General features: G+C 44.3%; 1 protein-coding gene across 1 annotated transcript in view; it reads left to right on the top strand.

Moving 5' to 3' along the window:
• PLEKHG7 (pleckstrin homology and RhoGEF domain containing G7) overlaps positions 1-13,701 on the top strand; it is a 77,658-nt gene extending 63,957 nt beyond the window's left edge. Inside the window, 12 exon segments of the mRNA XM_077844420.1 lie at positions 1,139-1,160; positions 1,162-1,257; positions 1,775-1,802; positions 1,804-1,870; positions 2,382-2,385; positions 5,991-6,061; positions 6,970-7,094; positions 8,341-8,422; positions 8,425-8,478; positions 12,056-12,151; positions 13,108-13,137; positions 13,140-13,701. Coding sequence (XP_077700546.1) covers positions 1,139-1,160; positions 1,162-1,257; positions 1,775-1,802; positions 1,804-1,870; positions 2,382-2,385; positions 5,991-6,061; positions 6,970-7,094; positions 8,341-8,422; positions 8,425-8,478; positions 12,056-12,151; positions 13,108-13,137; positions 13,140-13,216 — 752 coding nt within the window. The 3' untranslated portion in view covers positions 13,217-13,701.
• Positions 13,702-13,965: the final 264 nt, after the last annotated feature.

Genomic DNA, 13,965 nt, shown 5'->3' on the forward strand with positions numbered 1-13,965 from the left:
GGAACAACTCAAATTGACGATTATCAGCTCTACAGAAACAAAAAAAAAATTTTTTTACAAGTTCTGAAGTAAAATAGCCATTCAATTGGGAGCTTCTTTTCTTCTTAAATTTTTTTGTTCAAATTCTAAAATGACCCAAGGAACTAGAATTGAGCTTCTTGATGAACAAGACAAAAACTCAGTTAAAGACAGATTAAAAAAAAAAAAAAAACTTTTGAAGTCATTTTGGAGATTATTACCCATTTTGATAGGTTAGTGAGGAAGACAACAGTTCTCTTCTGGAGATTTCTCAATAAAATATGGGACCTTGTCATTGAGGGAAGAGATTCCTGTGAGCTTCCTGTAAGTCTATGACTTTAAAGATGACGAATTCTCTAGAATTCCACCCACCATGTGATTCTATGAATCTATGATTTTTTTCATATTTCCAAAAATTATTTCAAAACTTCAATAGTAATATGTTTTGTAATTTTTTAAAAGATTTTATTTATTTATTTGAGAGAGAGAGAGTAAGAGAGAGCGGAGCAGGGGCAGAGGGAAAAGCAGACTCCCCGCTGAGCAGGGAGCCCAGTGTGGGGCTCCATCCCAGGACCCTGGGATCATAACCTGAGCCGAAGACAGGTGCTTAACCGACTGAGCCACTCAGGTGCCCATAGTATGTTATTTTAAAATGTTGGAAAATTAATACATATCCTCAGAAGGTAAAATGAGTTCTTCTCAAAAAGCAATAATTATCCTTATCATGAAGTGGATGTAGGTTTTATAATTAGTACAAAAAGATATGTTTGTCCTTGTTCATCTGATTTTGTCCCTTCTAATTAAAGGCTGTATGGTTTACAGAATAAGATAAAGCTACCAAAGACTTTATTCATATTATTGAAATAAAAATGCACAATACATTGCCAACTTGCTGAATTACAATAGTTAAGCTTCGTTTTTCTCTGCAAGCGGCTGATTTCAAATTAGTGAGTTTTTCGAAGACATTTAAACAGCAAGCAATATGTTAAATGAACCTAAGATACGGTTTGTCTCCAGGGGCAGTCAGCTTCTCTAAATGATTACTATGGATCTTGGTTATATTTTGTGCTGTAATGTCACATGCATTTAAGACTATATTGATTGTGTCTTGTTTTTTCAGGGGATCTTGAAGGAAAGGTGAAGGCTTGACAATTTCCAAAAATGTCGACCTCTACAAGAGATTAGAGGGTGGCCTCCCCTTTGGGATAGAGATAAAAGATTTTTTGGGATGCCTGGGTGGCAGGGCATGATCCTGGAGTCCTGGGATCAAGTCCCACATCCAGGTCCCCACATGGAGTCTGCTTCTTCTCCCTCTGCCTGTGTCTCTGCTTCTCCGTGTCTCTCATGAATAAATAAAATCTTTTTTTTTTTTTTAAAAAAAAGCACTTTTCATTCCAGAGGTACAAAAAAGATCAATTAAGACTTGTGTCCTTTTCTAGAAGTTTGTCATTTAAGTAGAAATTAATACACGAGTCTTAGAAAGTCCCCAGTTGTCCACTGGAATAAGAAATCGAGTTTTATGAACAAGAAGTGAAGCTTTCATCCATGTGACCTTGTATGTGGGAGGCTGACATTACCAGCCATTCTCGGGGTGGCCCTTCTGAGCAGTTTCCATTCTGTCCCATTCTCATGTCCACCTTCTAGCATTTCTGAGCGTCGCCCCCCTTCTAGCTATCTAGAATGCATTGCCCCAGCTCCTGGGATATATTCTCCTTCGATGACCAACAATCTCTCTCTGCTGTTCTCCCTTAACAAGTGCCTGAAACATTTTTAAGGAACACATGTGTGGCAGAAAACATCGTGTCACCAACCAAGAGACACTTTCTCTCCACAAGAAAATTAACTCCTGCAGGTAAAACACTGCTTCCTTTACCAACTCAACATCCTTGCTTGCTACCTTGTAGCTTGTCCAGTCATTGTGAACAGAAGCGTGGGAGGAATTGTATTTGCCTCTCTAGGGCCAAGGCCATGGAAGCTGTGGAGCAGGGCCTCCTGGGGACTCTCACACCACTCTGGTATGATCAACGACTTCACATTGTGAAGGCCACAGTTTCTCCACTTTCTCTCTGTGCAATGAGATAGCCATGTCTATCTCACAGGTTGTTGATCAAATGAAATAATAGACAAAAAGAGCTTAGCTGGTGGTCTGGAACATGGCAAACACTGGGCGGCATCTGCTGCCATCTTGGTTTTACTCCCCCAGTAGGCAGGGCAACCATCCTGTCAGTGTTGGTCGGGCCCCGTTATGTTGTGCTACAGGTTGTGGTAGGTAGGTACCCTTGGAGGACAGGAAGCACAGCAAACCCCTGTCCCTGAGGTGGGGAAGCTCTGCCGCAGCGAGCAGACCTGCAGTGCAAGTTCAGAAAGGTGAAGAGTCTGTGAAGCTGGTGTACCTGACTGAGCAAGGCTGCACGTGGTCCATGGGGCTGCAGGCAGGCCTGAGGCCTTAGGAAGGCTGGAAGTCCCTGGAAGGATAGGTGGGATGACATCCCAGATAAAGAACAGAGCCGGAGGAAAGGATTGGAGGCAGAGAAGCCCCTGAGGATGTAGGTCCTGGCAGCTGGTGGTGTGGAGGCTGAGCCCCAGAGGCCGACTGCCAGCCTCACCTCCTGGCTGTGCCCGTTCTGCCTCTGTGACCCTCGGCCCCTTCCAGAAATCCTGCCGCCCTGTGCTCCCCTCCCTCTGTTGTGAGGATTCAATGAGCTAACGGATGGAGAGGTACTGGAAAGCATGGCTGGCACTGAGTCGGCACTCAATTAATGCCATCATGATCAGAAAGGGCTGCCAGACTGAAATAAGACTTGCAGTCATTCATTTACTCACTTCTGCACGAACTCCTCGACTGGCCCCCTGCTGCGTGTGAAGCCTCGTGGGACACGGGGTTGCCTATTTCCAGTATTTTGTCCAGGGAGGAGGTGCTGGGTGGTAACTCCTGATTGAATGCACATTGTTGAGAACCTGTGATATTTTAGGGTTTGCCCTAGATGTCAGGTTGGGACACAGTGGCCACCTGGCTACTGCTGACCAGGAAGGGTAGATGTGTGTCCAGCATTCTACATCAAGGGGCTGCTTCATGCATTTTCTCCTTCCAGTGAGTTATGCAGAGAAGTTACACTTAATCCCATGGTATAGACGAGGAATCTGAGGCTATAACCATGCTCAAGTTCACCTGGCACGTCAAACAGCAGAGACCAGGCCCGCGTCAGGCCGCCTCAGCATAGGTAGGCTTCCAGAATCACAGCAACTGGCTTGGCAGCCAAGTTGAGGGGCCCAGCCAGGAAACTGCTAACAACAAGAAGTTGTTGAGTTCTTGGACAGGAATGATAGGTTTCCAATGCTGATGAAGAAAGAGTTACCAGAAGCAAAGCGCAAAAGGGCGCATAGAAGGAGACCAAAGTAGAGAGACCTTTACTTTGTGAGTGAAACTCCTCAGTGAAGCAGGGTGAGGTGAGAAGAGCCTGGGCCTGGGCTTCTCAACTGTTCCTTTCCCCGTAAGTCGTGCCCTGCCCACGTCCATTTGAAAAGATGACAATTTTGATTCTTTTAATTATTCGCCACTTCAAAAATAATTATACCACATCACAAAACCAAATCAAAGTAAGGAAGCAAAACAACTCTGCACTAAGACTGCCTTTCCCTACAAAATTGGCCTCCACTTGGCATTATCAGAGACTTTGATTCGCCCCCTGCTCTATCTGCCAACCCTGTGAGGTGTACCGGCCTATCCTAAAATGTCAGAAATGCACATAAATAGAATAAGATAAATGTGAGAGAGATTTCAAAGGTGAAGGCAGGAGGACTTGATGATTGATAAAAAGAGTCAACAGAAAATGAGTCGAAGACACCCTTAGGTGTTCTAATCCGTGTGCCTAAAAGGTTGGTTGAACAACACTGAGGATAGACAAGAAAGTGGGTCAGGGAGTCAGTTTTAGGATTCAAGCGTAGGTGAGAAGTCATGATGAGAAGTCATGTGGAAGCTGGATAAACATGCTCACGACCATCTCTCAGTGAAAAGCCATGTCAGATGTGCATTCACTCGTCACATGGGCTCGGGGTGCTTGCATGGAGTGTGGGGCGGAGGCTGGCTCTGCATCCCTGGGGAATGGCTTTTTCTGCACGGCCCAGCATGAGTCACCAGTGAGTCTACATTCTAACAGGTGGGAAGGGGAAGCGGGGACAGGAGATCAGAGCCCTGCTGTTTAAGGATGTGACCCAGAAGTTACACACTTTTGCGCATATCCATCTGTAGATTTAGTTGCTTGGCCATATTTAGCTACAAGGGAAGCTGGGAGGTGTAGTATTTATTGGAAGTGGACATGTACACACTGAAACTCAGAAACTCCACTACTACAAAGGGGGCGTGAATGGTTTTTGAGGGACAAGCAGCGAGCAGTCCTTGCAGCAGCTTGATTTGTGAAAATGAAAGTTTCTAGTAGTAATAGTTTAAAAAAATATTCAGGGACAATTCAAGATTGAATAAAATGTACACTGTCTCTCCATGCAAGTATGGAATCTTTCCTCTAAACTGACAAGAGGTGAGGAAATAGAAATGAACCCTTAATATTTTATCTATGACTTAACCTTAGCCCCACAGCTTCCTGGGATTTACAGTAAATGAGAAAGAGAAAAAAACAAAGAGAGAGAGAGAGAAAGAGCTTCTAGAATAATATTAAGTATTTTACTGATTTTTCTTATAGTTTCTTTAAACATCTGTTATGTCTACCTTGGAATGGATTGCCTTTTCCTCTGAAATTATTTACATTTAACCACTCCTATTTCTAATTTCCAGGGAAATCGAGTAGACTAGGGAAGGCTAATCCTCATTCTAATACTCGATTTCTCTTCTACTACTATCTCCTTCTTGGGGAAAAGTATAAAAGCCCACTTGCCTGACGTAACTATAAAAAGTGGTATTAGAAAAGTTTGTAAATCTAAAGCTACACAACGAATATTTAAGCATGTACAGACACGTTGCAGAAGTTGGGAAACAACTTGGGAATGACTTTTTTTTAAAAAAGATTTTATTTATTTATTCATGAGAAACAGAGAGAGAGAGAGAGGCAGGGACACAGGTAGAGAGAGAAGCAGGCTCCACGCAGGGAGGCCGATGCAGGACTCGATCCCAGGTCCCCAGGATCAGGCCCTTGGCTGAAGGCGATGCTAAACCGCTGAGCCACCCAGGCTGCCCAATGACTGTCTTAATCAGCGACGGCTGTCATAACAAAATACCACAGACGAGGCCACGTAAAGGACAGGACGTTATTCCTCTCAATTCTGGAGGCTGGAAGTCCATGATCAGGTCGCCAGCTGGTTAGGTTTGTGGTGAGGGCTCTCTTCTCAGCTTGCAGACGGCCTCCTTCTCAGTGGCCCCACGCGGCAGGGAGAGAGGCCTTTCTTGTGTATCCTCTTTCGATGGCTCTAATCCTATTGGATCAGGGCTCCACTCATATTTAATCTTCCTTACTTATTCCCAGTATAGCCACAGTGGAGGTCAGGGTTTCAACACAGGAGTTTGGGCGGCGGGAGGCACAATTCAGTTCACAGCAATAACAAAATGCCTTTTCTTTTTTTCTAGTCACGTGTACCTTTGCCAATGACCGCCCGGATGAGTCAAAAGGCCAAAATACTGCAAGTTCCATTAGTCGATAGATGTGGCCTAGGCTTAGCTGGAACCACCGCAAATACCATCCGCATTATCTTAGATCCACATGGAATGCATCACAAGTATAATGTCTTTAAAGTTGGAAGCCTGGGCTCACATCAGATCTCTGCTTTCGGCAGAAATCAATGCAACAGTAATGCAGTTTTCTGATCCTCATGATTGGAGCTTCCAGAGGTGTAAGCCTGGTGTGCCCTGATACCCACTCTGTCTTGTTTTCTAGGGGATTCTTTGATTGAAAAAAAAAAAAAACTTTCTGTAAAAAAAATCTATTGCCAGATAGTAATTTCGCCTTTTCCCCCCCCTCGGGAAGCACAAGATTCCTAGATGTTTATCTGTTTCTCTCCGATAATTTCCTCTTAGTTATAAAAGCGTCACAAAAAGGTAAAATGCTGTATTTCTAAATAAGTCTGCTAAATAGGGTTAGAGATATTCCTAAATAGGCTGTGTTAAAAATGCAAAGATTGTTCTACATCACATAGGTTTCACCCTCTAAAAGAAATAGAGGGGGACCCCTGGGTGGCTCAGCGGTTGAGCGTCTGCTTTTGGCTCAAGTCATGATCCTGGGGTCCAAGGGATCGAGTCCCACATCGAGCTCCCTGCATGGAGCCTGCTTCTGCTTCTGCCTATGTCTCTGCCTCTCATGAATAAATAAAATCTTTTAAAAAAATAAATAATAAAAAATAAAATAAATAAAAGAAATAGAAATACATTCTTAGACTCTGTCTGTATACTTGTGAAATAAGTCTCAGAAGCCTAGACTTTTTGCCTGACCTGCCTAAGTAAGTGAAGCCAAACTCCTTTTGCCCATGTTGGCCTTCGTCTACCATCCACGGCGGTGTTATTGGTATCGTGATGAGCATCACTGCCTTCCAGATTGCCCACCAGAGCAAAAGCAGCCAGTGAGCGGAGCTGTGGGCGGGGGTTGAGGGGGGTCTCTAAACTTTCTCTTGTCTTGGGCTGAGGTCATCTTCACCCTCATTTTTTTTTTCCTTTTTTTTTCACCCTCATTTTGATTTGAAAGTGCACACAGTCCCTGAGAGACGATGACCGGGGAGCCCTGGGCTCTCAGTGTCTACCTGTAGGTAAGAACTGCAGAAGCCAAGTGAGGTATAGCTGGCATCGCAGAATGAGTCAACTCGGGGCTAAAGCCACAAAATCTCTCCTGAGAACGGGCATTTCTTCCATGACTGGAGTATAAGTGGTTACCGTTATGGTGGCTGTTACCATGCATGAGGCCGTGGGGTCTTGCGGTCCACTCAAGGCTTTCTGTTTAATGTTCCCCTTCATAGGGTGCTCCCCGAATGACATGTGTGAGTGGTCGCAGGAGTGGGGACTCCCCCAAGGCTCTTGGGCATCTGCCCCTCAGAGCAGGGAGGAGGGGCTGCAGTGTGTCATAGGCCCTCAGGGGCCTACTGTTGGTTCATCCCACTTCTTTACCAAATGACTCAGCCTTACACAGAGGTAAGATCATGAACTACTTTACATCTTTTAAGAACCAGAGCTTCTAGATGGCATGTTGGCTAGGTGAGCTAAATAATTTAGGGATCTTTACGTAGTAAAATAGATACCCATTAATCCATCTGTGAATAGCTGATCGGTGATGGGGAAGGAACTGGGTGCTGCAGGAAATTAGGAGTCGCAGTTTTGAGAGCTGGATGGCCTTCTTGTGTTTTAAACTACCCAGACTAGTGTGTGTGAATAAGTCGAGCTCTAAGAAATCGTCATCCCCTTCAAAAACCATGAGGCCAACACAGCTTGCCTCCACTTCAAATAGTGGCACAGATCAGAGCATGAGAATTACTGGCAGCTCACAGTAACCATATAATAAGATATGTTGGTTTCATGCTTCACAACTGGATTCCAAAATAAGGAATGTTGGGATGCCTGGTTGGCTCAGAGGTCGAGCGTCCTCCTTCTGCTCAGGGCGTGATCCTGGAGACAAAGAATCGAGTCCCACGTCAGGCTCCCTGCTTGAAGCCTGCTTCTCCCTCTGCCTGTGTCTCTGCCTCTCTCTGCGTCTCTCATGAATAAATACATAAAATCTTAAAAAAAAAAAAAGAAAAGGAATGTTATGTTTTAAATTCCTCTATTTTGTTTCCTCTTTGCTATTTGATGCACATTATACGTCATGCAAATCACAATCTTTGACACTCTTTTTTTTTCAATTGAGCATCTTATATTCAGCACCTTAAGTCATTCAATTATTTACAAGCCATAGGCATGGAATCTACTTAGAGTTTAGTGTTAGATTCCACGGACAGAGTTGGCCTAAAGGAGGCTCCCCTTTCTGACTCAACCAACAGAGTACTAGGGAGAGATACTGGAAATGAAAATCTTCCCAATGATGCAATGGAGACTTCAATGTTTCCCAGTTGTGAAGCATCACTCATTATTTATTCAGACAATGAAACTTGGGGATCGGGAACACTATGTATGTTAAAGCTTTAAATCGCTAGGTATTGGACGGAAATGCTTTCCAAGATCCAGAAAAAAAATAGCTGGAGTTCAAGCACTTATTTCTAAAAACTGATTTGGAAAAAAAAAAAAATAAAAAATAAAAAATAAAAAAAATAAAAACTGATTTGGTTAAGGATGCACTTTAGGTATGTGCATCAGTAGTTACTTTCTACTTATTGCACTATTTTCTTCTTTACTTTCAGAAACGTGGAGGCTCCGACACTGGTTTGCTGTGTCCTTTGCTTACTCTTGAGCTGCAAACAGTCATAAAAGAGGGTGGTTCATGCCCATCTCACTAGACAGATTAGAGGACAAAAGTATTGATCTACTCCCCATGTCAGGTTTTCGTTTTTGTTTTTGTTTGTTTGTTTTGTTTTTTGTCTTTTTGTTTTGTTTTGTATCATCCAGCTTCTCTGTTTACCATCACAGAGTTTTGTAGGGTCCTTTTTTGGGGTAATAAGACATGAATCCAATTTAAATCTTCATAAAATACAATGCTGAGTTCCTAGGTGGCTGTCACTCACTCTATGGATTAGTTCTGGAGAAAGTTGGGCTTGGTTTCCAACGCGCGGATAATCCAGCTCTGCCGCTCCCTAGCTGCGTGACCATGAATTTTCTCCGCCACTTGTTTCTCTCGGTAAAACAGGAATATGGACCTCGGTGGGTGGTCAGGAGAAGGAAATGAAATGACGCCTGCAAAGCACTCCGTCAACTGTCGCCCAGTATTAGGATACCGTGGCCAGGGCTATTGCTGTTGGTGGAGAACTGAGGGCCCGCGGCGTGCCGTGCAAGCCTGAGACAGCGCAGTAGCCCGATGGAAGGAAACGTGCCAGAAACGAACCTGTGCACGCGGGCCCCAGACACGTCTGCACGCGCGTGGCTACGACAGAGACACAGGGTCAGCTCCACGGACTCAAGCCTTCGCTGAGCGCCTCCGGACAACCGGGCACGCGGTGCGCAGCCCGCAGTTACAAAGACAAACCAGGAACAGGCCCCGTTTGGGGGAACCCTCCAAACCATCAAACTCGACGGTAAGTCCTGCCGTGAGAGCCCCGAGACTCCGGAGACCGGAAGGCACCCCAGCTCCCGAGCGCCGGGTCCCGGCCTGGGCCTGGGTTCGGAAGGAAGCGGCGGCTCCTCCCGCCGGGGACGAGGCCCTGGGAGAGGCCGACCCGCGCAGGCAGTGCGGGCGGGGAGCGGAGACGGCGCCGGGCCGGCCGGGGCCCGAGGCGCTGGGCAGCACCCGCGCTGCCTGCTGCTCGCTGCTCGCAGCGCCCCCGCCCGGCCCCGAGCGCCACCGCACCGCTGGGGCGACCGCAGCCCGCGCAGGTGCCAACTCGCGCAGGGAGGCGCCTCGGCCGCAGAAGGGCCCCCGCGGCGCCCGCGTCCGGACACGGGCCTTCCGCCCTCCGAGCTTCCCACTTCCAGTAAGATTCGCTGGCGGCGTGGAGGTCAGGCCACGGGGCCTCCCGTCCGCATTGGCGGGAGCCACTTGCGGTGCACACAGAGCAGCGTGTTGCCGGCAGAGGGCGATCCCACAGAAGGCCTGAAAGCGGCGTCCCGGGGGCGCGGAGCCTCTGCCGGGAGGGGTCCTCCTCCGCGCGGTGCCGGTGCCGGGCAGAGCAGCGCAGGCGCAGACGGGCGAGGCGCTCCGAGGCACCTGTCCACGCGGGGAAGCGTCTCTGGCAGAGGCTACCTGGGGCGCGAGTCTTTCCTCGCACCACAGGGGCCTCAGCTAGAAGATGGTCGGGGGGGCCCGGGGCGCAGCGGTTTAGCGCCGCCTTCGGCCCACGGCCTGATCCTGGAGACCCGGGATCGAGTCCCGCGTCGGGCTCCCTGCGTGGAGCCTGCTTCTCCCTCTGCCTGTGTCTCTGCCTCGCTCTCCGTGTCTCTCATGAATAAATAAATAAAATCTTAAAAAAAAAATGATACAGGGACTTGAGGGGAGGAAGCCGTCAGAACCCCGGGGGCAGGGGTGGCGGCTTAGGGTGAGGGCTCAGGTTACCCCACATCACGGATTACCTTGGGAGATGCATGTTGTTGTTATTTTTTTAACGAAAGCATCTTTTTCTTTTTTTAAAAGCTATATGTCCACCATTTTATTTTCTGATGTTACTACCATCTCATTATATATATATATATATATATATATATATATATATTTCCCCCCCCCCCATTCCTCTCATCTATTATTTCAACTGTTGAGACACGTAGTGCATGAAGCAAACCAGCGGCAGAATGAGAAAGAATAAGGAGCAAAAAAAGAAGAGATGGTGCTTCGGAGTGATTGACAACCCAGTTTCAAATCCTGGCCATGTCCTTTACGAGCCGGGTGAGCTTGAAAAAACTAAATCAGTTTCCTGGTTCCTAAGTAGAAACTAGAGGGCTTATTCGGTTGGTGTGTGGCTTAATTGACACAAAAAGGAGGAAAATACAGCCCAGTGCCCAGTACACAGAAAGGGCTTAATAAATGGTGTCAGTTATTATAATTATTATTACATTAGAATGTCAGGCAAGAAAAAGGGCAATTCTTGACCGCATATCTCCTCTCATTTTATTTTACAGGCCTAGCTGGACCGGTTCCCTATGCTTATAAAGTCCCCTGTGCCCATATTACAAATCAGACAGACAAGGGATGCCTTGAATAATTGGGAACTACAGTTGCAGTTTTTGAGGCGAATGGACTCCAAATCCAGCCAAGAACAACAACTTGATCTGTAAAGCCTCACTTGCTACGAGGAATTTATAAGGAGGAAAATCAGGGAGTAAAACAAACGCAGTCAGATCTTTTTTCCAGAAAGTCATTTTAATAGTCCTCTCAACCTCAGAAAAGCTGGACAGAATTTCATGACCTTAAGAGGCTTTGTTGTGTTAGAATTTAGGAATTAGGAGGCTTAGACCACTGCGTGGTACCTGTGATACTAGAATAGTTCTTGCAGTTAAGAAAATAAAAGTCTTACATTCGCTTTGATACTGAAATGTGTCCCAGCCCGCTGGCGGGGAGTCTCAGTTAGACCCACACGTTTCATCAAATACAAATAAGACAGCGGACGAGCACCGGCTTAAGGCTCCGCTGGAATAAAGGCCGGTGCCACCTCCTCCACCCCTGAGGGCTACTTGATGTGACCCGAGGACCAGCCTGGCTTGTTTTTCTGTTTGTTCCTACACCTAAACTAACTGTATAGGCTGCAGAATTTTACTCCCTGTGTTGTATTAATAATTCAAGGAAGAAGCTTTCATTTTAAAAAGCTCCTGCTACCAAAAAAACAAAACAAGCGGGGGGGGGGGGGGGTTTCTTTTCCCAGTATCTCCTGTCATTTTTCTAAGAGACCAGCTAGGAAATGACCCAATAGACTGCTTCTTTTGCAAGAGCAGAAACCACACCAACACTTCTTTTTGTTTGTTTCACATTTCACATAGTTTGCGAGAGGCTGAATTTTGAGTCAATTTTTTGGCCCTCAGATTTGGTATTTTTGCTACATCTTGTTTATAACCCTTGTTTTGCTGTGATTTCACTTTAAATACAAAAGTAACATTTTAAAAAGGAGTGGTGGAAATACAAGAAACAACAGCTACATACTTTTCCATATTTTTATTGTCTATATTTTACACACACACTATCCCCCTAACATGCTAAATTTCTTCTTAAAAGTGCCCATTTTCCACCAAGCCATAATTGCATTTCATAAAACCCCACTAGTCTTCAGCTAAGGAAGGAAGAAAGGGTTTTCTCATATTTAAATGAGCTCTATTTGGATATAGGTGGTGAAGTTTCAGCCTTTTTTTTTTTTCAGATTTTTTTTTTTTTGTAATCTATATAAACCCACCACATTCATTAAAAACAAATACTCCAGGTTTTTACACTGAGGAACTGTTGGATTTCATATTAAATGATTTGTCTTTGTGATCTTTTTCTAGCACTTGGGCTGAGAAATTCTTGCCTTGCACAACGTGAAAACAGACATCAGCAGTGGATAGCAGCACTCTTATTACAAGCCCAAATGGAAAACATCAAAGGTTCTATGTGTTTTATAGAGTTTGATTCTTCAGATTTGACATAAGGAAAAAATCTCACTCCAGGCCTTTTAAATAATATTAAATGGGAAATCTTGTGTATTTCCTTCACCAGCTCTTGGGAAGGGCAGATGGTAAGAGGCAAAGGATGTGGACATCTAGTCCATATCATGCAAAGACATTTCAGGAGTTGACCATTTCCTTACACTCGCATAGTTGACACAGCCGTCATCATGTCCAGGAGGACTAGAGGTTCAAGTGCTGCTTCTAAATTCTGCAGCTTAAATAGAACAATGGGGAAAGAACTGCTTTTACGCTGCATGATTGGCTTTGAAGGTGTTCCAATCAATTTCCAAAGTCCCGGTACACAAACAATGTGATGTCAGCTTAGATGAGGGGCCCCTGCCATAGTGACCTACCTTTGAAAATATGTCAATGGTGATACAGCTATGGAGGGGGTAAAGCAGCTGACTCTGGTATCTCTATCTCAGACGTTTCCATTTTTGTCTTTCCCCAGGAAGGTTTTCATCATAGCAACAACATGGCCAGACAATTAATGCGGTATTGCATTACTCTTAATAACTCAATTTCCTGGGTCACCTCCCTTGGTCTGTTTTTCAAGTTACGCCACTTGTTAAGAACTATTTCCATACAAAATGGAAATTCAAGAAATTCAACTTTCAAACTTATCTATATTCTCGGCGCTCATTTTTCTAATTAGTCATCATTGACTATTACGGTTCCTTGATTACTCATAACTGTTTTTCCAACTACTATACCATACTCATTTAATCCATTTGCATTTTCATAGATGATTAGATATTTATGATATATTAGATTTAAGAAAGAAAATGGGAAATATGTAAATGTTCCTTAGTCTTCAGTTTTAAAGAGTAAATCAGTAAATACAAAGGTAAATATTAGTCCAAATATGTGAAAAATTCACATATTTTAACAGAAAACATGGATGGCACAAATAACAAGCAGCAATCTCGTTTCATCAAGAATCAGGAAACCAAGAATCTATCTTTATTTACATTGCCTGCAGAATCCTCTGAAATTTAAGGATCTAAAACAAGTGGTGCACCTTTTTAGATATTAGGGATTAAGATACTCTTTCAAACCTTTGTAACACTTAATGATGGGTTAGAAGGAATTGTGCATCTTAAAAAAGTTCCAGAATTTGAGAATTTGAGCCAGGAAAATCCTCAGTATAGAGGAATAATGACCAACAAATGTGAACTATGAGGAATTTTTTGGCAGGCATATACTGATACCTAGAGTACCTTATAATGTTTTAGTAGGACTTGAGGGAAGCATGGTGCTATTTAAAATTTGTAAAGGGTGAAAGATCAGCTGAATGGAGCATCAGGAGGAAAGCAATGCCCACTGCTTGTGCTCAGTATGGACTCTAGCATCTCACTTTGTCTATGTCAAGAACGAAACCTAATTTCCTACACGGTTTGTACATCAGTCTTACTGCTTTGGAGTCCTCACATGCAATAATAATTCTGATGTATACTTTGCTCTCCTAACAAATTAAGCAATCAATAAGGTCTATATTTAATAGTCTTAAAATTCCTATTTGCCAACAGTTTCCTCATCTCAGGTATATTTTATAATAATACTCTAACTCAGAAATCCCTGATATTAAATTCCCTTATTTTAAGAAAAAAAAAAGTATTTGTTCCAGTTTCATCAGATAGCAGTTTTACATGGGAGCTTTTCATAGAAATAGTTAAGATATCCTTCTCTGAACCTCATTTTTTGAAGATTGATGAAGTTTGTCATAAAACTACTTTCTGGTTTTGAGT

Source organism: Canis aureus, chromosome 13, assembly GCF_053574225.1.
Source record: "Canis aureus isolate CA01 chromosome 13, VMU_Caureus_v.1.0, whole genome shotgun sequence".
In the NCBI taxonomy this organism is placed as follows: Eukaryota; Metazoa; Chordata; class Mammalia; order Carnivora; family Canidae; genus Canis; species Canis aureus.